The sequence below is a fragment of the Colossoma macropomum genome, unplaced genomic scaffold (genome assembly GCF_904425465.1).
Source record: "Colossoma macropomum unplaced genomic scaffold, Colossoma_macropomum, whole genome shotgun sequence".
Taxonomy (NCBI): Eukaryota; Metazoa; Chordata; class Actinopteri; order Characiformes; family Serrasalmidae; genus Colossoma; species Colossoma macropomum.
The window spans coordinates 25,665,241-25,690,762 of record NW_023494807.1 but is presented as its reverse complement, the minus strand read 5'-3'; the positions used below and the strand labels follow the sequence as shown (position 1 = coordinate 25,690,762).

Sequence of the window (25,522 nt, the reverse complement as noted above, 5' to 3'; positions counted from 1 at the left end):
CTGATTTCAAGTTGAAGGAAAAAATGCTAAAACACTAATATGCCACTGCATCAAATGGTTAACTGGATTGTGTGGTCATTTTTCTAGTCTTCTTCTATATTCTGCTTATTGCCACTCTTCTTACTTTCTGATACTGCTAGATTTGAAATATGCTGACACAATGCTAGACCCTGTTTCTCTTGACACACTGTTTTCTATTTCTGTGACTGACAAACCTGCAATCCAAGCACCTAACTACATATATTCTTTCACAATTTATAAGATTTCTCATATTGCTTCAGTGAATCCAAAATTAAAGTGGCTTTGCAACAGCACTACAATGGATAATAGCATCACACTGAAAAAAACAAGCAAGTATATTGCTTTTTAATTTAGTCTTTTTTATTAAGTTATATCATAGGTTGTTTTTATTGGTTTCTCTACCACAGATGTAAACCACACCTTTAGCCAAAATGTGATGTTTTAATGATGAAATCTTTCATCTATACGAATCATGCACTTGTTTAAGACTGTGAAAGACTTGACAATAACACAAGATATTTGAAGTTATCTGTCACACCTCGGACGGATTCGGACTACGTTTCCCAGAAGGACCTGGGAAATCATGTGGATGAGCAACTTCTCTCGGACTCGGAGTCCAGAGCGGACTCCATTGCACATAATCCCTTGGGTGATCACATGACTCATGACAATCGCTCACGCACCTGTCAGCGTTCCCAATCACCTGAATATTGACTATGAACACCTGTGTTTTGAATCATATGACTCTCTGAGAATAGTATATCAGCCCGGGCTTAAGTTAGAGTATTTGCGAGGTATTGCTTCTCCGGAACTTACTGAGCGTTTTTCTGATCTGTTTATGAGTGCTTGTTTTCGACCCACGTTTGTCATATTGACCTTGATTTTTGCCTACTCCATTTGTACCTCTGCTGATTCTGTATTGGATTTGTGTTTTGACCTTTCTGCCTGCCTTTTTGACTACGATTTTGACTTTCTCCTTGGTTTTTGTCTGCCCTGTGTTATGATCACTTTGGTGATCTTCTTCTGCCTTTTGATCAAGACACACGCTTGTTTTTCAACCACGCTTTTGTCACCTGATAATAAAACACTGTTGGCATTTTTCATCCGCCAGCGTCTGAATTCTGTTGCTGCGTCACAATATCAGTCTCTAATCTCAGTGTCAAGCTATTGACTTAATATATGCACCTTACATATACAATGTACATTTTGGAGATACAAGGTTTTCTTTGGACAACAGTGATCCAGTGGGTGCTGTGGGTGAGACCAGTTTAAAGTTCTCTTTCTTCTAAAGCTCTCCTGAAGGCAGCTTTAAACCAGAGCTCTGTGGCTCCAACAACAAACTTACTTATGAGTGATTTAACAGTTTTTGACAAAATTTGAAAATACCTGTTGCCGTTTACATTATATGTAAAGTCTATAATGAATGGACCAAAAGAAATGACCCAAAATGACTTGGAAAAAAGTCTGGTTATATTGACTTACATTAAAAGTGAAGTATGTTTTTTGCTTCTCCTGTAAAGTTACCATTTTGGAGATACAAGGTTTTCTTCTGACAACAGCGCTATATTTCGAGTAGTGCTTGTACTTGTGATCTGGTGGGTGCTGTGGGTGAGACCAGTTTAAAGTTCTCTTTCTACTAAAGCTCTCCTGAAGGCAGCTTTAAACCAGAGCTCCGCGGCTCCAACAGCAAACTTACTTATGAGTGATTTAACACGATGAGCAAGTCCCTTTATGGACCGTCAGATGAGTATTTGAAGTTACCAGTTTGTAATCTCAGTGTCATGCTATTGACTTGATATATATACCTTACATACGCAATGTACAGATTACTGTCTTTTGGGAAAAATCACTTTCTGCCGACTTTCCATACACTATGAGAGACATCTGTATTCTGTAAACATGCTTTTATGTTGATGGTCCCAGTACAAATTTGTCTGACCACTGCAATGACATAATAAGCCTCTTTTACGAAATACAACAACTACAGTGGACTCTGTCAACCTCACACCAACTGAAAGTGTCCTCAACGATGGCAGGGTTGCCTGGCAACACTATGCCTGTCAGGTGTGTATGGTGGCAGGTGTAGGAATGAGGGGTCATCTTTTACCCTTCATCACTTCATACCCTTCATAATTCACTCATCTGAATTTGCATCTCTGGTGAACTTTGCCAGTCTGGGAATGATTCAGTTTACTGGACAAATTAGTAAAATTCCAGTCATATAATGTTATTCCTGCTAATGCTGCACAGAACATACATGGCGTTCCATTGTGTACATTGTAATAAGCTAATCTAAACACTGCCTACTTCATATTCTCCAATGAAGAATAAAGCTCTAAACACAACAGATCTGTTGGCATGGCTGCTAACATTTTATTTATTTTCACCGCGGCTGCTAACTTAAAGGGGAACTCCACCGATTTTTTTAATATTTTGCATAATTAAATAGTTATGATGTAAAGAAAGACACTAAGAAAGGCATTTAATTTGGTGTAAAAACTTAGTGTCAGAATTGTTTACAGTGGTGGTGATAGGAACCATACGTCCATCTCTAAAAGCTCCCTCAATGAAAGCTTCACAAAACAGTTATGAATATATTGCTTGTTGACAGACACTGTGTTATGATAGTTTTGTGATAAAGTTTTGATCTAAAACATATTTTAATCAGTGTACATGAAGGGTGTTCTAAGGCAAAATAGTCCCCAAAGAAAACTTTTTTCAGATTGATTATTTTACCATTGTTAATGGTTAGTAGTTACGCCAGAAACACTTCATTAATCATTAATACGCAGTTATAACACATTAATAAAAACGTGCGCTGTTATATCTGATGAATATGAATATGTGATGAAGCTGACAGGTTTAATGCTGACTGATGGAGACAAAGTAAGATCAGTAAACATCAAAATCTGAAGTTTGACAGTATAAATGAATAAGCGTTCACTGTTAGGCAAACAGCAGGTCACGGTTGCCCTTTTTATTTATGCGTTGTAAATGCTTATTAATGATTTTAAGGTCTTTAAGACCTAATAAATAACCATTAATAAACTCATTATAAGCCATTCATGAACGATTTATAAGGGTAGTCTTATTTTAAAGTGATACCCATTATACAAATATGGGTGGTAGAGTATAACGAAACAGAATTCTCTGATGCATAAATATTAAGATAAGGACATGAGTGCACATGTACTGCTGGGATAACAGACAACAAATATAGACAATAAGTACAAATAAATAAATAAATAACAAATACAGAAGAAACTAGAGATACAGAAGAGAACTGGGGAACAGACAGCGAATACAGCGAGTGTTCAGTAAACAATGTTATGAATGTTGTTCTAATGTTCATTACAAGTAAATACAAAGTCAGTCAGCAGTAACATGAAGAGAGTTCAGACTTCAGATTAAAGTGCAATGTGTATATCGCTGTTGTCGGAACAAAACCTCGTATCTCAGTTTTTGACATAATTTGAAAATACCTGTTGCCGTTTACATTATATGTAAAGTTTATAATGAATGGACCAAAAGAAATGACCCAAAATGACTTGGAGTCTGGTTCCATTGACTTACATTAAAAGTAAAGTATGTTTTTGGCTTCTCCTGTAAAGTTACCATTCTGAAGATACAAGGTTTTCTTCTGACAACAACAATATAGCTTGAGTAGTGCTTGTACTCGTGATCCAGTGGGTGCTGTGGGTGAGACCAGTTTAAAGTTCTCTTTCTACTAAAGCTCTCCTGAAGGGAGCTTTAAACCAGAGCTCCGCGGCTCCAACAGCAAACTTACTTATGAGTGATTTAACACGATGAGCAAGTCTCTTTATGGACCGTCAGATGAGTATAAACATTCAGTGCTGCTTGTAAATGATCCAGTAAAGTTTATGTAGACAGAATTTGAGCACAGCTATTAATAACTGTTTGACAGATGGTATACAAGTTAACTTAATGTGACTTGTTATAGCCTAGCTTAGCTATTGGCTACATGCAAACACTTCATTTCCACATTATTTCCTTTTGCATATTCCTACATTCCTGACAAAATACATGGGTAACACTTTATTTTGATGCTTCACCATGGATACTTTTTAGATGCTCAGTCTGTCTTTAAGTAATATTCAACTAAACATCTATTCAATGCAAATGAATTTGAAGTTTAACCTTAACTTCAACACAAAACCTACACCAGCTCCTAAACCTAACCCTAACCCTAACGGTGTTAGTAATCAACTATCACCAGAAAGTTTATTAATAATTTAAGTGTTTGTAGATCATCTATAGGAGACCATCAAAATAAAGTGTGACCAATACATGCAATTTTGATAGAAATAAACATTTTTGAAGCTTTGGTGGTAAATAATGAGGAAATGAAGCAAACATTTTATTTATTTATTTATTTGGATTTTTACCCAGTTTTCTCCCCAATTTAGTCGTTTCCAATTCCACCCACTACTTATGACTCCCCCAATCACATGATACTATCGACACTAGGAGGGTGAAGGCTAGCCCAGGCCTCCTCCGAAACCTGTGAAGCCAGCTACTGCATCTTTTCAGACTGCCGCTCACGCAACGTCATTGGACAGCTGAACGCGCTCGGAGGAAAGCGCCAACCGCCAGATCTGTTACATCAGCTAACAGACGCCTGCGCTGACTAGCACCGCGTTAAGTGATAGGGGGGCCATCCTACCCATCCAGAGAGAGCGAGGCCAATTGTGCTGTCTTGGACTCCCGGCTACGGATGGCTGTAGCATGACCAGGGATCGAACTCGCGATCTCCTGATGACAGGACCAGCGCTTAGACGGTTGCGCCACTGTGCGCAAGCTGTGTGGTGTCAAATTCAGCACCCTTGAAGCAGACTATGGCATTCTACATGATCCAAAGCTGAGGTTTACTTCAGTTTTATCGATCAAAAGAAAGTGAAAATGATGATACATTTAACTCAGGAAAGGAAATCGCTCTTTCACCAAGGGGAATAACCTTGACGTTCTTCTAAACTGACTCGTAAATAATGAACGTATATCATACACACACAAGTTCTTTCCCTGTTGTAGACTGTATTCACCTCTTCGAGTCTGCCTATGCAACAAAAGCTGCAGGTTGCTATCACTACAAATTACTGAACTTGAAAAGCACCAGTGATTGAACTGCATTGTGGTTCAGTGGTGGCAGTCCACGGGTGCTTTCTTATCCATATGCAGAACAGAAACCCTGGAGGGAATTTAATTTACTGGTCTTGTAGAGTATCAACCAGTTAAACATCAGTATATACCCCATAACAGAACTCTGAAACTATGAAACCCACACTATAGAAAAAAAATGTCATTTTCAAGTTTTAAAAAGCTTAAAAAGTTTCCTTAAGATTTTGAGTTGTTTGGATTTCAGGTTGCATAAAACACAGATTCTTGTTCTGTTAATTTACCATTCGAAGTTCAATTAAAGGAGAATTCCACCAGTTTTTCAAAATTTCTGAATAATTCCGTGCTTGAGATGTAAGTAGAGTCACTCAGAGGAGTTTGACAAGAAATGGCTCATTGTAGAGAAACTTGCAGACTCTGACTTCTTAACAGTGGTGGTGATAGGAACCAGGAGTCACCATGACTACAACACAGATATAGCCATTTTATTAGCCAGTGAACCTACACGTGAGTTATTTTATGTAATGTTGATGGTAAAATAGTCATAAATCTAGAAATAATGCAGTTTTTTGAGGACTATTTTGCCTCACAACACACTGCATGTATCCCTCCACAATAAATGGAGTCAAATACATTTTACGCCAAAACTTTATCACAAAACAGTCGTAAAACAATGTCTCAGACATCAGGTAGTGTATTCATAACCACTTCATGTATTAACTGTCTGTGAGGGAGCTTTTAGAGGTGGACATTTGGTTCCTATCACCACCGCTGTGAACAATTCTGACTTGGTCAGTTTCTCTGGAACGGAGCATTTCACACCAAACCACTCTACATGGCTTTGTTTACATCTTAATCATTTATCTATGCAGAATTTTTGACAAATTGGTGGAGTTCCCCTTTTTACCTCATGATTGTAAGGCAGCCCAAACACTTTTTCAACTTATCAAGTTACTCCATTTTTTTTTTTAAAAAAAAGTTTTTTTAAAGAATGTTTTAAAGAATGGCTTTTTAATGTTATGTTTTAAGCTAAAACTTTTCAAAACTATCATAAAACAATGTCTCTGACATACATATTCAAAACTTTCTGTAAGGGAGCTTTGAGGAGGCATTAAATATATGCTTCAGACCTCTGGTTCCTATTCTGAATGACTTTGTTTACATCTTTATGACTTAACTGTGTCAAAATTTTGAAAAATAGGTGGAATTTCCCTTTAACATTTTATAGTGATGTTAAAAACAACATATTTTGTATTCAACACATTTAACCAAGAAAACAGATAACACGAAAAGGGTGTTGTTAATTAACACATCATTTTTGAGAGTGTACATATCCATCTTCAGTGTGATGTCACATCACACTAAATCAGCAGAGCTGGGATTAAAGGGGAACTCCACCAAAATAACAGTAAAAGCATTTGTACTTAATCTAATACACTACTGAATCACACAGTGTTTCTGGCATGCTTACTGCCGTCAGTGCTTTTACTGTGTTTAAAGCCGAACCCTACCACTGCATGCCAACACATTTCTTGGTTGTCGTCTATAGAAAATGAACAGGGGATTGATTTCACACCTTCTGCTGAAGTAATTTGGCTTCATCAATTGCGTGTACCTCCTAATATATGTGGTGAAGACTGTCCTTGGTCTATTCAGTCACACTCTTGATGTGCTTATCTACTGTAATAAGGTTTATTATTCAGTAAACTCCATGGACCACAATGCAAACTGTTATTCTTAAGCTGCAGGAGCTTGCACCCATTGGCAGGTCCTGGTTATTTTAGTGGTTAAGAGAGAGAGTGTGTGTGCGTGTACTCACATGGACGGGATGCTAGCGATGGCCTTCAGGCTGGTTGGGTTGCGGATGAGTTTGTCGAGTGTGTTGACGATGTCAGTGAAACGTGGCCGGGCATTGCGGTCTTTCTGCCAGCAGTCCAGCATCAGTTGGTGCAGAGCGGTGGGGCAGTCCATCGGGGCGGGCAGCCTGTAGTCCTGCTCTATAGCATTAATCACCTGCAGAGAAACACACACACACACTGAATACACATGACAGGAGGCAGAACATCGCTTAATCAGCAGTTCTTAGGTACACTATGTTGTGTAGTGCTGTGATATACATACAGCATTAGAAATCATCACAGAGACTATCACACACACACACACACACACGCACACAGTCCAGTGGTTGTATATATGTGTGTGTATATATATATGTGTATATATGACTTTTTAGTGTTTGACAGTTTCTTGTTGCAGATTAAACGTATCAGGAAACCAGCTGGAGTGATTATAAATGCAAATAGGTCCATTCATCTCCAAATTATCAATGTTTGTCTTAAATCTTTCTCTTTGCCTTATCGTTAGCTAATAGCCAGGTGAGATTGTTGTCTGCGTTGCTATGGTGACCAGCAGTCTGCGCGCCAACCTTCAGGGTTAAAGGGTGAATTAGCAGTTATACATTAACTCCAACGTTTCAGACCAGTTATTGTTAAAACTGTTTTAGAACGACCAGCAGAGCTTTATTTTACTGCAAAGGGGGATTGTTTTATTTTTACCTAAAAAACTAAATCTGCTGTGGAGCCGCAACAGGGCAGTAAAAGAGCCACATGCGGCTCCAGAGCATCACGTTGCCGACCCCTGCCTTAGGCCCATGTGCAGCTGCTCCAGATCATCTCATTCTACAGACAATGCTTTTTTACGGAGATCGTCCAAGCACAGTTGAACACCTGTGTCAGCACCTTAAAGTAGCTGAATTCACTAATTAAAAGGGTTTCTGGATACTTCTGTACATATTACGCATTACATATTCTCTCATTACGTCCCACTGACAGACTGCTCACTTCTTTTCAAGGTAAAGGGATGAAACCTCAGCCAATTGCGTTGAAAAATGTACCTGACTTCATCATCTGCCTTTGAAGAGTTTCATGTGGTGCCTCCTGGTGGGAAACCCAATTTTCCAATAAAACTGAGACCACTTGAAAGCAGCATGAATCTCATTCTTATTTATGTGCACATTCAGGGCTATATTATCACTGTGAATAATTCTCGGATCCAGTTGTGTTGGTGTTCATGCTGAAAGTGATGAGCAAGAAGTCAGCTGTCAACAGAAATGCCTCAAAGGCACAACGAGACAGCATCTCAGTGCAACAGTGTGTGTAAAGCCCTTACACTGGAAAAGACACTTATTTTATGGCTGGTATGCGGCAGCGGTCTGACATGATGGATGGTGGTGTGTATGTGTGCGAGGCAGACATCATTGCTTACTCTAGTGATTTAAACCAGCAAGACGAGCGGTTGAGAGGAAGCTCTGCACTGTATTGAATATGTGAGGGAATGTTTACAGTACAGTGCGTCAGAAAAATAGCACAAAACATATTTAGTAAAAAAAAGACTAAATATAAACTAAATATCAAGTTTTTCAGTATTTAATGTGCCTTTATTACAGCTTCCATTCTTTTTGGCAGACTTGGTATCAGTTTTCCTAAGAAATCTGTAGGGATATTTTTCCACACTTCCAAAGTTCAGTCTTGGTTGCATTTTCTGCTTCTCACGATCCAATTAATCCAAACACATTCAATGATGTTGAGGCCTGCCTGGACTCTGGGGTGGTCAGTCCATTGTTCTGAGAACACCAGTAGCTTCTTTGTTTGATATGCATGTTCTCTTCTCTGCAGTATCTTAGAGCTGTCTTGCTGTAGAAGGAATTTCTTCCAGAAGGTACTGCATGGTGTATTAAAATTCTGTACTCATGAGCATTTCTCATGCCTTCATTTAAAAACAAATTACTAACTCCAGATGTTGTAGCACTAGCACTGATCCTTCACCATGCTTGGCTGGTTCAAAGAGTCTATCATTGCTTCAGCGGTGTACATACTGCCTTCTGTTACTTCCACAGATCGCAAACTTACACTCACCAGTCCATAAAACTTTCCTCCAACTAAAATGTCCAGCTGCAGTGCTTTTTTCCTTCTTTGTCTATTTCTTTTTTTCAGTAAGAGCTTCTTGACAGCTACACATTCTTTCAGACCCAGAGCGTTGAGCTGTCTTCTCTCAGTGGAAGAATGTTCAGAAACTAAATTTTCTCCTCTCTCGCAAAGATGAAAGCTTTAAGTCAGGGGACTCAAACTCACCCACTAAAAGGGCTATATTAAAAAATCTCAACAAATCTGTGGGCCAGAGAGAAAAAAATGTTTTTATTTAATTTTTAATTAAACGTTGTGCTATAACCTCAACTGGCCGTTGTTCATTAAAAATACGCAAAGACTTCAAAAGTGAAACAGAGCCACTTGTAGTAGACCTTGAAATATTACATGATTACTTGAAATATTCAGAATTGAAATGTCCACAGGAGCTCAGTATTTATCAGTCTATTTGCTTGAACTAGACACCTGGCATCCTTTCTTTGCTGCAAGTGCATTAAGACTTGGGCTCAATTTCTGAGCTGCCGAGCTGCCATTAGGTGTTTATATGTATACATTTATAAGGGTCAAACTGCAGCTGAAATGCAGCTAGTGTGTTTGGTGATACGACTGGTGTGGAATTGTGTAGAATTAAGGTGTAACCGCTGTCCCATACATTGTTGTTGGGGTAGGAGAGTCACATTACATTGCAGTGCATGCTGGGGACTGTAGTACAGTGTATTGTGAAATGGGATAATATTAACAGAAGACTGAAATACTTTTGTGTGTAATTTTGCAGGTCAAATAGGATTGAGCCACAGGCCTTGTGTTTGACACATGGGCTTTAAGTGCTGTTTATCTGATGGGAACAGCTTTGCTGTCTACCAGGTCTTGCGCATTGTTAGGAGTCTCATTTTCTCTGTAGCTTTTAATCATTTTTTGAACTTGATTTTTTAAATGTTCTTGAACTCATGTACTCCAGCTGTAACTGGTTGGTTTTAAGATAGAAAGGTTGGAAGAGTTAAAAGGGCAGTAGATGTACACAAGCAAAGAGTTGACAAATTAAATACTGAGAGATTTGATCTCATACTTAGTGCTGGAGTCCGGACACCAACATCGTTAAATACATACATACATACATCATCTAAACCGCTTATCCTTCTGGGTCGCGGTGGGGTGCTGGAGCCTATCCCAGCTGTCATTGGGTGGAACATCGGTAAATATATTTGGGATAATTTGGAATGTTAGAAGAAGAAAATACAACCAACGTCCAAGACTGAACTTTGGAGGTGTATAAAAATATCTTTCTTTAAAAAAACTGAAAGTGAGACTCCTGAACAGAATGAAAGCTGTAAAAAAGGTACAGAGTGGACACACTAAACACTGAAAAATGTGATAAATGAGTTTTCTGGTTTTGTTCTGACACTGAAAAATAAATAAATAACAATGGGGTGGTCTCTGAGTTTTACACAGTACTGTGTCTGTCAGTGTAAGTGAGTATTTCCTGCTCCTTTGTGTGAGGCAGGTCTGGTTGTGGTGTGTCGTCTGGCTCCGAGATGGTAACATCTGTGTGCTTGGCTCAGCTCTCTGGAGCTCAACACACCATGGACAGCTGGAGACAACATACACACACAAAGACCCCCCCCAAAACACAAAAGCAATCTCCCAACACACACCTAAACACCCCTGAGACACAAACACACACACCAGACACACTGTCCACCACCGAGACACAAAGAAAAGCATAAATCAACACAAATGCACCCCTGTTTATTGCATGTACCCCACCCAATACTCTCTCCAATTATTTACACACACACAGACTTGAACACAACACAATCAATACACCCCTTTTCTCTGCTACATTCCCCACAGTCCCTTGTTCCAGAGCTATGATGCGTTACATGAATGTAATATTGTTTTTAGTAAAACAGCTGTTAGACTCTTCATGTTGTTTGTTATGTGCTGAAGCAGGGGGAGAGAGAGAGAGAGAGAGAGAGAGAGCGCAAGCTTTCTTCAGTTCTAATATGTTTCTATTTAATCAGAAATATAATATAATCCTCATATTGAGCTGTGTTGAGTTGTATCTGGTGAGAATCTGGCTCGATATTTAAACATGTTGATAACTGAAGCATGTTGCCTGGCTTCACTCCACGCTCAATGAAATTTAGCTGTGTTTAGCTTACATTGCAGTTACACTAATGCAAGCCTGTATTTATTAGCCTATAGATCAGTGGCTAGGCTAGTAGTCAGGATTGGTTGACACCACAGGGTTTCCCAATTGTTATATGATACATTTGCGTAAAGCATGCTGGGTATTGTAGTGAGAGAACATTTGTAACTTCTGTCAAACTGAGTCTGAGGGATCCAATGCTGCACTATACAAGATACTGCATAACTCAACAAGGAACATTAAACTCTAGTTTTAGGCTAGAACTCCCCTTTAATCAGTGAGGACCTTCCATTCATTTACGAATTCATGGAACAGCTCTTTTAAATTGAAATTAATGTATTGTGATTATTATTTATTATTATAGTCACTACAAATGACTGTCCTAAAAATATTACATTTTTATCATCCTGTTCATTTTCTATTTATCATTTATTTTATATTTAAGGCCAGACACTACAGGCTTAACTACAACGTGCCTTCTCCTACCTGTACACATAAAAAACATCAAAACTCAGCAGAAAAAGTTTACGGCTCCACTTAGACTAACAGTTAAAGTTATCAATTATAATGCACACTTTTTTGCTGCCCACTCACAGCACAACCAATAAAAAGCTTGTTTTCTGTCAAATCCAAACAGACTATCCTAAATTGACTGTTTCCTTTGTACTAAAGACAACATTCACACAAACGGTGCATGTTTCCTGAGCTCTCACTGAGTGATGCAGTGCCCCGTTCTTACAACTGTTTTTCTCAATATCAGTATTTTTCTACATTCAGACTCACAATTCTTCTAGAACACCTAAATTCATGAAATGCACGTTCATTCCTAACCCCATTCTGAAGAATATAACAGAAAGATTTCCTAATAGATTGCTTATAGCTGGATTCAGGCCAGATTATATGCAAAAATGTATAATAAAAAATGTTTTATAATAAACAGTGCACAGTGTTTTCTTGCATAAACAGTGAGATTTCAACAATCTATGTAAAATCCTTTCTCTGAAGTGTCTTCACAATGAAATAAACATTTTAATTCTAATATCACCCAAAGACCAGATTTGTAGTATTTAAAAATATGCAAATGTGTGCATATTTAAGTAGATATCATCTCATTTACATATCTTGTTATACATCTCTTGTGTTGCAAATCTTTTATAAAATACTTAATAAAAGAGATTTACTGTAATATCTATTGCTTTAAAAATTACCCTATTCGTCTGTAGTGTCTCACCTTCAATTGTTATTGTTTTACTAATTAATCAATCTTGCTGGGTAGTTAGTATATTGATGGAAACCTTGTGGTTGTGTATGTGTGTGCACTGCGTGTGCGGAGCTACTGTACTTGTGAGTGGACACAGATGGCTCTCCTTTACCCGCTGTTAGCTGTTCCAGCTGGAAAGCTTTCAACTGACACACACACACACCGACACCCACACACACACCTACTGACCAGCACCATGACTGCTCCCTTGTGAATCATAACAAAAATACTGTGCTAATAAAACTGGACTAATATTATTGCTATTATTGCTATTGCTATTATTTTTTTTAGAGTCAGCTATTCTATTTCAGGATGATTAAACATTTCAACCCACAGCAGCACACATGCAAAACATTTTATGCATTTGAGGAACTGCAGCCTATTTCCTGATAAAGCCTTGTTCTCATGCGGAATTCTTTCTCTGGCTGTGTCAGAAACTAAGCTCATATTGCGCAATGCCAATGAGTTACAAATTCTGCTTCCTATGATATTTAGTCCTGATTTTCAAATATAGGGAATGACATTTAGGAGACAATTTGTATTCCCTATAATAGTGTTCTATATAGTGCTATGGAGTTTCCAATGTAGGAAACAGTAATTAGTACTATTATGGAACAGTTTCCATAATAGTAATAGTGTCCTATATAGTTTTGTTGAATTTCAAAATAAGGAATGATGATTAGAGACAATTCCGGTTCCCTATAATAGTATTTTACAGTGGTCCTGACTTTCCAATGTAGAGAATGATGATAAGAAGATCATATATGTTCCCTATAATAGTGTTCTATATAGTGCTGTAAATTTCTCAATATAAGGAATACAATTAGGGACAATTCCGGTTCCCGATAATAATGTTTAGCAGTGTTCCTGACTTTCCAATCTTGGGAATCACAATTAGGAGACCACCTCTCTTCCCTACAATGGTGTTCTATATAATGCTGTTGATTTTTCAATATAAGGACTGATGACTGGGGACAATTCCAGTTCCCTATAATAGTGTTTTACAGTATTCCCGACTTTCCAATGTAGAGAAGGATGATTGGGATATCATTTACGTTCCCTGTAATAGTGTTCTATATAGTGCTATTGATTTTCCAGTGTAGGGAATAGTGATTAGGAAATAGTTTCCATTTCCTATTACAGTGTATTTGTTGAATTTCAATATAAGGAACGATGGTTTGGGACAATTCCGGTTCCCTAGAGTAGTATTTGTGTTCCTGACTTTCCATTGTAGGGAATGACGATTAGGAGATTACTTATATTCCTTATAATAGTGTCCTACACAGTGCTGTGGAGTTATTCAATATAAGGAATGGTAATCAAGGACAATTCAGCTCCCAAAAATAGTGTTTTACAGTGTTCCTGACTTTCCAATGTAGGGAATCACGATTAGGAGACCACCTCTGTTCCCTACAATAGTATTCTATATAATGCTGTAGATTTTTCAATATAAAAAGGGTGATTAGGGACCATTCCAAATCCCTATAGTAGTGTTTTACAGTGTTCCCGACTTTCCAATATAGGGAATGATGATTAAGAGATCACTTATGTTCCTTAAAATAATTTTCTATATAGTGCTGTGCATTTTTCAATAAAAGGAATGGTAATCAAGGACAACTCAGCTCCCTAAAATAGTGTTTTACAGTTTTCCTGACTTTCCAATGTAGGGAATGACAATTGGGAGATCTGCTCTGTTCCCTATAATATCGTCCTAATAGTGTTTCAGATTTTTTCAATGTAGATAACAGTGGTTAAGGGACCACTTTGAACAATGTGTTTGTGTTTGTATTCAGGAGTTCTATGCAGCTCAGTTCTGACATTGTCCAGTTAGGGGGAAGAAGATAGATAGACCCTGCCTGCAGGGCTAACTCACGTCTTGGTTGGACATGTCCCAGTACGGCCTCTCTCCAAACGACATCACTTCCCACATGACGATGCCATAGCTCCACACGTCACTGGCTGAGGTGAACTTCCTGTACGCAATGGCTTCTGGCGACGTCCACCGCACTGGGATCTTCCCACCCTATGAAGGAGGGGGAAAAAAAAACAGATGGACAATGAACAGAGGAAAGAATAGACAAATACTACAAAGATAAAAGAAGGAAAGAAGGGAAAAGAGTGGAAAAGAGTGTTTTGTTATTCAGATGAGTCGAGTTTTGCTGACAACCAAGTGCGTTTACAGGCCATTAAGTCATCTATATTTTAACTGTGCAAAGGTACAATGGGGGAAATAAGGGATACACCTTTATTTAGCATTTCCACAGGGAAATTTCCAGCTTTTCAAGCACACCAAATGGATCTTTCAACTTTGGAAGGTAGTTTAATATCAGCCACAAGAATATGTATTTGCAAACAATGAGTTCAGATTTGCATAATCTGTAAGAACGCTGACTCAGGTATCTCTATTTCACAGCAGTGACCTGCTGAGAGGAGATTACTGTTTAAACAGCTCTTTTACTCCTAACACATATACACACACACACACACACACACACACACACAGCCTAGGCCTTTTTAAAAGTTGAAGTGAACCTGAAAGGGAACCACCTGCAAATGACATTAGTGCGTTTTGTGTTCAAGATGTTAGCAAACTTTAAGGGGGGCTGAATTCTTTTTGTGGTCTTCTTTAGTACTGATGACATCTCAGACCCATCAAAACTCAGACCTCCCCGTGTCATGACAAATTTCAGAGTAATGTCGTTAAAGGTTATCACCCGTCAGATCTCACTGGCTGCTCAAAAGCCGTGGTATTTCAATAGCACCAAAATCCTTCAATCACTCCAACACTATTAAACGACAAACACTACTGTTCATGGAACTGTCTTTGATCTAAATGATCTTTTATTGAACATTGTGTTTTATTATAATGTACTATATTTCACCCTGTATCATATCATATATACACCATATATTATATTCTATCAACACTTCATGTGCAATACTCCATATGCAATATTCCATTCCATGTGCATTATGTGTAAAATATCCTTTTTTTGGCTTTTTATTTATAATGGTTATATTGGTGATTCTGTGAAGGATAAAAGTTTATATTATATCATTTATATTATATATATTGTCCAGACCCCATGTGTCAAACACAAGGCCCGTGGCACAATCTTATTCGGCCCACAAAATTAGTTTAATTTTCTATTAATATTAGCCCATTTCATCATGAGCTGCACTACAGTTCCCAGTATGCACTGCAATGTAATGTGTGCTCCCACCCCCTTTCCAACAACGATCTATGGGACAGCACCACAAAAACAACAAAGACATCATCTAGTTTAAGCGAATGGGCAGTTTTAAAAAAACCTGCTGCACACTGGGGACATTTAAAGAGGTTTAACAGTTTTCTGCAACTAATTTAGTCTATACAATGACCAGCTGGGGTCATGGCAAAATGTTAAGTAAAAATAAAATAAACACACAGCTGGCCCACTGATTTGTTCAGATTTTTTAATATGTAATTAACATAATTAACTAATTAATAAGACTAATACCTTGTTTGTTATTCTCTTCTTGATGCTTCTTTTCTTGAGTGCTACCCCTTTGCTGCTGTTTTTTCCCCAGTATGGGACTAATACAGGATTATCTTATCTTATATTGTTTGTAACCATTTATAAAAGCAATTAGCCATTAGAGGCTGTGTGTTTCAGTGATTTCACCACAAGGTTGCCCTGTGCTTAGCGTAACCTTCATCTAAGGTAAAATCACTGTAATACGGCCTCTTGTGGCTTACTGCTTCTATATGCCAGTGCTGCTGTCTCTTCGCACAAACTTTCGATTCTGAACACGCTGTGTCTACAGTGCTGACATAAAATTAGAAGCAGAAGTTTCTGTGATGGTCTCGTTTTCAACCGGTTGCAAGTGAAAAATGGTAAAAGGTGGCCAGTTCAAACAGTAGAAACATGGACATTGCAGATATTACAAGTTCTCATTTTCCACCTTAAAGCAGCTCCAGACTGTAGACGTTTAGATCACTTTGTTACCTCCTGAATATGCGCCTCACTGCTGCAGCATTTGGATAATGTTTGTTTATGGTGCCTCTCCAACAGTGAAGTAAACAGAGTGCAAAAATAAAACGGATCCAAATTGGATCAGGCTTATTTTTGCTGATACTTGATCCATTCACATATGTCTGCATGCCCGGACAACCATAAACGTAACACCTTTATGGCACAAAATAAAACATTTACAGATATTTCATTACTATAAAACTGTAATCTGTTTTAAGACTTTATAAGACAAGTACAAATGAATATGCATGCACAAGCACACACATCCAAACACTGGAGAAAACACCTTCCTGTTTGTCAAGTGATCTTACTCATGTATGAATGCAGTGCACATTAACACAAACAAAGGGGCGCACACACACACACACACACACACACACACACTCCTTGCTGCTAATTAGTCCCAACACCCAGGTGTTTCTGGTCCAACGCCGACGCTATCCCACTATCTCTTCAAACCATAAGCACCCTCGTCTCACCGTTCTTCTCTCCATCACTCCATTCCTCTCTCCTCACTCCTCTGTGCTCTCCCTCTTCTCTCTGCAGCTTAAAGAACAGTTTGCTCTTTACTCATAACAACTCACTCCTTTTCCCTCTGCTCTTCAGCAGTGTCTATATCTCACACACAGTGTGTCTGTGTGTAATTGGTCTACCTGGGCCCGAGGCAGCGCGCGTGTGTGTTTGCCTCGCTGATTAAAATTGACAGCAGCTTGTTTAGGATTCCACACACACACACACACACACCCACACACACACGCAGGTGTGCAGGTGTTTTGAACCCCCCCACACACCCCTGGTGGCTTGTGCTTTGTATCTGAGCTTAATAAAGCCAATTAGTTCAAGCGCTGCATTGGCAGATAAGCCAGGCTTGAAAGTAAAGTGAAGAGGGGACGAGACCCGGCACACACTCTCCTCAACGCACGCACACACGCACACACTCTCCTTAACACACGCACACTCACTCACCCGCACACACACACACTCTCCTCAACGCACACACACACGCACACACTCTCCTTAACACACGTACACTCACTCACCCGCACACACACACACTCTCCTCAACGCACACACACACGCACACACTCTCCTTAACACACGCACACTCACTCACCCGCACACACACACACTCTCCTCAACGCACACACACACACGCACACACTCTCCTTAACACACGCACACTCACTCACATGCACACACACACACTGTCCTCAACACACACTCACACACACTCTCCTCAATACACACGCACACACTCTCCTTAACACACGCACACTCACTCACACGCACACACACACACTCTCCTCAACGCACACACACACGCACACACTCTCCTTAACACACGCACACTCACTCACACGCACTCTCCTTAACACACAATCTCACACTCACTCTCCTCAATACACATACGCTCTCCTCTACACACTCTTCAACACACACACTCAACACATACACACACACAAACACTCTCAACACATACACACACACGCTCCTCTCAACACACACACACGCTACTCAATACACACGCTACTCAACACGCACTCTCCACAATACCCAAAGACATTAATGCAGAGAGTTAAAGAGAATAAAATGCATAAATAACATTCAAAGTGATCCCGTCACCCAAAAATGGTCAAAAATTGTACATTTGGTTTTTGACTAGAAAAAAATATTCAAACATTCTGATAAAAAATAACAGAGATTAAATTGTCCTACAATGAAGTGTCAAAATCTAAAAACAGCAGCATGCAGCCATGAAATGTTGCCATGTGCACAGTATCAACATATACTGTATACTGTATGCATGTATACTGTACACGGTACCTGTATACTGTATAACACATACTGTACCAGTACATACAGTATACTGTACCAGTATAAACTGTATACTGCATACTGTACATATACTGGAATATCTGGCCAGAGCAGGGTCGTCCTGGTGTATTTGGCATACTGGAGATATTCATATTGGTCACATACTGCATACTATTTACTACTTTTTAGGCACAATCAGTACATGAGCAGTATGCAGCAGGCTATTTTAAACACAGCCAGAGAGTCTCTGTAAGTCTGTGTGTATGTGTGTGCGTGCCCCAGTTATGAGGCCACACTGATGCTGCTTCTGCCCCTTAATAGAAGGTTGACCCCTGACCTCTGGTTCTGCTCTTCCTCTGACTCTGCCATTAAGACAAAGGAAAGGTTAAAACCATAGCCTCCAGAGATGCATCCTGTCAGAGGAACTTTTAGAGCCTGAGCGACTCTCAGCCCAACAGAGGCCTTCCGGGAAGTTCATCTACTGCAGCCGTTCCAGCTCAGGAGCTCTGGAGAACCATCAACTGTGAAGAACTACTAAACAACAGACAGAGTGTTTGTGTGTGTGTCTTCATTGTGCGTCGATGTGTGACCATCCTCATCCCTGTACAAGGGTGTTACAACATCAATGTAAAAATGGTTAAAAAAACTCCAATAGCACTCCATTGTTGACTTTATCTCTCTCTCTCTCCGTCTATTTGACCCTCTCTCTCTCACAGCTCTGTGATTTAAAAATGTAAATATGACATTAAGCCTTTATTTGCTAAGAAAAACAGTAACATTCTAAAAAATACTAATATGTTGTGTTGTCACATTAACATATGTCAATGTGTTTGTTTGACCATTTCCAAACCTCTCCTCAGATGGAAACCCAGTTATATTTGCAGCGATCATCCAGTACCTGATTTAGCTAACACACACTTTATGTTAAATCAGATGTGCTGGTGTTGTAATTTGACACAAATCCATGTGATGACTGGAGGCGTCCAGGAGAAATCTGGAAGCAAAGTTTGCTCTTGAAAGTAGACCAGAAGATATCAACTATTTTTTCAAAATAAGAACATGTAGTTATTACCAGTTTTAGTGTATTTTTGTTTATTTGCATATATATATATATATATATACATATACATATATATATATATATATATATATATATATATATATATATATATATATGCAATATTCCCTTCATTCCTTCTCTTTCTTTCTGACTCTTTTTCTCTCTCTACCTCTCCCTCTGAATCTCTGTTTCCCTCCCTGTTTTCTCTCTCTCATCTCTTCTTCTTTCTCCCTTCTCTTTTCATTTTCTTTTCGTTCTCTTTCCTTTCTCTCATTCTGTCTTCGTTCTCTCTCTGACTGTTTTTCTCTCTCTATTTCTCTCTCTAACTGTTTTCTCTCTCATTTCTCTCCCTTCTTCTTCCTCTCTTGCGTTCTGTCTATTCTTTCTGTCTCTCTCTAGCCCCTCTTCTTCTTCCTCCCAGTTTTTCAGTTTCTCTTTTCTCTCCCTCTTTTTCTTCCTTTGCTCTTTCCCTCAGCTAGAGTAAGGTGTAGAAAGAGTGATGAAACTCAGAGAAAAGGTCCCCCCAGTGCATGCTGGGACTTTTGCGTCAGGCGCTTCTGGGCAATGCTTCTGAAGCACAACTGCTCCACGTCACTCTCCACAGCCTCCAAAACCAGCCCGCACTTCTGCACTCCTCCTCTATCAATTCCTCTCCTCTCCCTTCTTCCTTTAACTCTTCCTCCCTCTACCCATTTATTTCCACCTCTGTTCTGTCCTGCTCCGCGACAGATATGAACTCCATCCCACTGCTAACGGAGAGGAAGATGGAAAGGGGGAGGGGGAGGGAGAGAGAGAGATGAAGAAGGGGATGAGGATGAGGGGGTTGTGTGGCGCGAGGGATGATGGTAATAGCATTTTCATGGCTGTCTGACGAAGGCAGCTATGCAGATCTTCAGTAATTAACAGCGGTGAGGGGGTGGGGTGGTGGGGTCTATCCAAGCAGATCAGCGCAATAACACACAGGGCACCACCACGAACTTGGAGAATTACAAAAAAAACTCCTTTCCTTCCTCCTTCTTCTTCCTCTGAGCTCTTTCTACTCTTATTAAAGGAGTAGTGTGGCAAAAAAAATATATATATTATATATATATATATATATATATATACATATATATATATATTTACACACACACACATTAGACCCTACTAGTTAGCATAATGGAAGCTGCATGACTAAGTCACCATACTTGCCTCAAAGTGCATCAAGTTGTTAATAATATGGGAAAAAGCTTTGTAAAACTTTTTAAATAAAAGTTTAAGGTAGTTTTATAAAGAGTTTAATTTAAACTTTGGAACAGTTTCAGAATGTACTATACAGGCCATATGCTACACTACACCACAAAAAACAGCCCTTTTAGAATTCATTAGAATTCATCCATTGTTTTTGTGATGTCATTCACACATCATGGCAGCAATGCCACCCCACCAGCCTCAGAGTTTTAAAACAGAGCCCCTCCAGCGCAGCAGGGTGCTGCCCATAATGTGGAATCACTGGAGAAAAGCCAAGTTCACCACCGCTGTTATGGACAGCTAGACCACATGCACCAGCTTTGGCTCTGATTAACGAACAGCAGCTGAACACTGACATGGGAGAGCTTTAAATGCCGGATCTTCACTCTCCCAGATGAGCCTCAGCAAGGGAGGATGGACTAACCACTATGCTTTTCCCCTCCACAAGGTTCAAGCAATCCAAAGGACCAGGGAATCTGCACACTGGCACTGCCAAGCTCCCCCTCCCAGCTGCCTCCAGTTCCCCAACAGCTCCTTCACATGCTACTCAGCACAAAAAAGCCATCCTTAAAGACTTTCCAGTTTATTGTTTAAAATTCAGGACATTAGGAAAAAAGACTTGGACACTCCCCATGCCTTAACCCTTGCAAAGTGTTGCGAAGTTGAGGTCTCTTGACTTCTAATCACCAGCTTCTAAGTTGGACGTTTGCTCCAACTTTCTAATTGATCCCACTCTGAATTCAATCAGAACCTTTCTTGTCAAAAGACAAGATAATGTATGCAAATATCTGGATTTCAAAGGTCCACAGGATCTTTTTGCTTTGCTTTCGATTCCTGGCAAGCTGAACACTAGCATTGTCACTAAAGGATAGCAGCCAAGCCTCTCAATCCCAATCCAAGGACCATCAGAAACATGAATATGTAAAACATTTGTCTGCTTTCCTCTCAATGGTGGTATGTTTTGAGATGCTATAACACTCTAGAATCCATTTGGTGCAAACTCTAGACAGATGTGTTTATCAACGTTATTTGCGTCTTCCATAATGTGTTAATTAATCCTATTGCTGGTTTTCATTCAGGTAATTTAATAGTACTGCCTAAATGGATTTTACCAATGGAGTCTAGCCTCTACAGCCAAACAGTGCCTCATTTATCGAGTGTGGATGTGTCTGAGTCCCAAATTACTATTTCTTAGCTGTATTTTGCACCGTTGGGATTCAGGATCCAGTATTTAAATTCCTATGTAGCGCACTATGTAGGGAGCAGGGAGCCATTTGAGATTCAGCACCAGTGTGAGAAGAGGGGCACCACTCGATTGGTGCTAAATAAGACTCGTGGTGGTAATTTGGTGACCAAAAAGTACTTATAAAGTGAAAGTTTTTGCAATAAACAGTGCTGTGTTATCATATGTTCATCGATATATGACAAAAAGTTGAAAAAAATTCATGAAATGACCGCCATATACAGTGATGGGTGACAGAACGTTCTCCTCAATCAGTGGTACATGGTTACTTGGCAACGATACCATACTCTAAAGGAACTACATTTACTGGCGGAATACTTATGTCGATTATTTTTAATAATTACTTAAATTATTTCCAGAGAAATTGAGCATTTTATCATATTTTATGTCAGCTTTGCATCGTGTCTGAGAAAACCCTTCTTGTGATGAAATCACAGTAATGCACAACCTCCCGTGGCTTATTGCTTTAATATAGCCCAGACCTTGACGTGTGGCATTCTTAGGAGAGAATCAACATCATTCACATCATCTGTGAGTGGTCATAATGTTTTGGCTCATCATTTGTGCTAAAAACATTAGTCGCAGCCATCTTTTTATACTTTTTATCCATTTTTGTAGACAACAGCATGTATACAGTGTCAGCAAGTCTATTTGAGATTACAACTGGACATGGTTTGAGTCAAGTGTGTAATGATTTAGGCGTGCAGCTTTTGCTATGCTAATTGGCGTACATAACCTTCCACTTCTGAGGTACATTAGCTTCACAGCTCCAGAGCAAAATTAAAGAAGCAAATTTCAGACAACAAACATGTCTTGGCTGATTGACTACATTTGAGTTGAGGATAATTTGTGTAAACTTGACCCCCCCCCCAAAAGTATTCCTTTAACGTTGGATAAAGAGATTGAAAAAGACAGAAAGAGACCAAAGGAGACTGCAGTTGGGTGTGAACTCAAGTTGATGAGCACGGTTTCATGTAATGAGATTTAAGACGTTTCCTCGTTTTCTTATTCAGATAAGCCACGTTAGCCGAAGGCGTTTTGATCAAGATTGGACATAAAACATGCGAGTGTGCTGTCATGTATGTGTGTGTTCGGTGAAAAGATGAAAGCAATGGCTGAAGATTGGTTTAATCAGTCCAACTACTTCTGCTTGCCACATAAAAGCGCTACTTTCGTTTTCATCAATTCCTGGAAAAGATGGAGAAAAAAAACGAGTGGCAGGGGAAAAAAAAAACTGTGTCCTAGACCTCACCTCCAGCGAGCGGCAGGGGTTGAGGGGGAGGGGGCTGTTGCTGTAGAGACTGAGGGGGAAAAAGGTAGAGTGACAAGGGCCTGACAGCTGAGAGAAATAGAGAGAGAGGGAGAAAAAGGGAGAGAGAGAGACATAGATGGACACAGGACTGTCAGGTTGAGAGTGAGCTGTGAATGAGACTTCATCTGACAGGCAGGTGGTAGACACACTCCCCTCTGCAGAGTGGTAATCACCTGTGATCTGAGCTTTCACACCACCAAGCATGTGTGTGTGTGTGTGTGTGCCTGTGTGTGTGTGTGTGAGAGAGAGCGAGAAGTGTGGGCTCTATATTTACCTGAGTCCAGTCCAGCTTACTGACCTGCATGTCTTTTTCCCAATCAGCCTGAATAAAACCTGCTGCTCTTGTTTGTTCCTTTAGCGTTAGAGTGAATGTGGCAATGTGGTAGCAGAGTGAAGATGGAGTTCAGCACAGAGACACCTTCAGTCTGCTGTCTGTTGTAAAAACAACTATATGAATAAAACTGAATTGGACTGGACCGAATAATGGCACACATTAGGCTGCAAAAGATCCACAGCAATTACATCAGGTAGCATTTTAGAAGATACTGTCTGTTGTCATGGAAATTTATTCTCCACAACAAGCTCCAGCAATCAAAATTTTAGAGTTAGGATGTTTCTGAAATACAGCCCTAGGGCTGTAACATGGTTAACACAAGGAAGTTTTATTAATCACATTCTTTTGTGTTTGTCTGTGTACTTATTTATAAGTATAACTGGAAGAAAATTTTACTTTATTACATTTGTCAGCATCCTTCGTTTTACATTTTCAAATCACATTAACTGAACACCCATTCTGTGTATTTTGCTCTTTCAAAGATTCTTCATCCCTCATCCTGATTGGTGCCTTTGTTGTCTGTTAGCCACACCCCCAAACCTCTGACTGTTTACTTGGATCAATTGACATGATCGTACTAAAATGATCTGTGAGATTATTTCTCACACAATCACTTAAACCAAGAAAAAATGTGTAGAAATAAATGAAATAATCTTATAATAAATCTACAACTATCTCAAAATTAGATACGAGATATAATATTAGATATCGCTGCTGTCGCAACAAAACCTTGTATCTACATTTTTGTCATTTTTCAGTTTTTGACAAAATTTGAAACTGCCTGTTGCTCTTTACATTGTGTATAAATTTCATGATGAATGGACCAAAGGAAACGGCCCAAAATGACTCCGAAAAAAGTCTGGTTCCATTGACTTACATTAAAAGTAAGGCACGTTTTTTCCTTCTCCTGTAAAAGTTACCATTTTGGAAATACAAGGTTTTGATCCAACATATTGATTAGACATAAGACCATTTCACTTGTCAAGACTTGGGTACGCTGGGTCATGGAAATGTGTGTGCGTGTGTGTGTGTGTGTGTGAGAGAGAGAGAGTTTGGGGGAGGGGGGACAGATGAGTGTGAAATGTGAACAGTGAGTCACTGACAGGTAGCCTAACTCAAACACACACAAAGAGAGAAACATTAAAAAAAACAATGTCTACATCTGTCACAATGCTAATAACACTAAAGACAGGCAGCCAATGGCAAAGAGATTTAAGAGGAGTGTAGAACGTGATATTACATATTGATGTCAAGCAGCTATTAAAACGCTGTAGATAATTTTTAAATCACAGTATCGGCTTTGGTATAAATTATAACCACCGGCCATTGTGCCACTCCACAAATGGGCACAAATCTAATTTAGCGATATCTCTCCACTCGCCTTTAATTTGAAATTCCAATTCAATTTGTGTTGCAATAATGTTAGCCGGCAAATCTGTGCCGTAACCAGATCGGCTGAGATGATTGCGCTTCAACCTCCGGAGCGGATCCTTAACCTTGAGCCCTGTCTTCCCACACACACGCTAACACACATACAGACGCGCACGCCCCGCGAACACACATGGGGGCCCTGAGGGGCCTCGCTCAAATTAAACCTGACTTCCTTAATCCTTTATTGTCCCTTTCTCTCCCCGTTTTCCATTCAGGATTTTAATATTAGATTATGACCTTGTCTTTCATAACCAGGTTAAGCAGCTGCGTTTCTCTCCTCTTCCGTCCTTTGAGAGTCCTAGTTTAAATGAAAGAGCGATTATGTCACCAGTACTCCTGTGCCATAAAGGGATAAATAAAGGCTTTTTTAAATAGACACAGTGAGCATGTTACTATAATTATTATTAGTGTATTATAATGCCTGCTCTACAGCTCTTTGGTCCAGTACTCTTTAAAGTCTAAAGGCTTAAAAAGGCTTGCTGCACTTCTTAGTGTCAAAGGCAGGTCTTTTTAATGCTTTTTCAGACCTCAAAAAAGAAAAAGCAACAACATTTCCACCAAACAATGAGGCACAAACTCCAATATGGCATGTAT

The 25,522-nt window shown here is 39.4% G+C and overlaps 1 protein-coding gene across 1 annotated transcript in view; it reads right to left on the bottom strand.

Annotated features, from left to right (window-relative positions):
* LOC118796783 (ephrin type-B receptor 1) overlaps positions 1-25,522 on the bottom strand; it is a 388,416-nt gene that overhangs the window by 12,708 nt on the left and 350,186 nt on the right. The window contains exons 14-15 of the mRNA XM_036555886.1: positions 14,361-14,510; positions 6,974-7,167 (exon numbers count right to left, since the gene is read on the bottom strand). Of these exons, the coding sequence (XP_036411779.1) occupies positions 6,974-7,167; positions 14,361-14,510 (344 nt within the window). The remainder of the gene's footprint in view (positions 1-6,973; positions 7,168-14,360; positions 14,511-25,522) is intronic.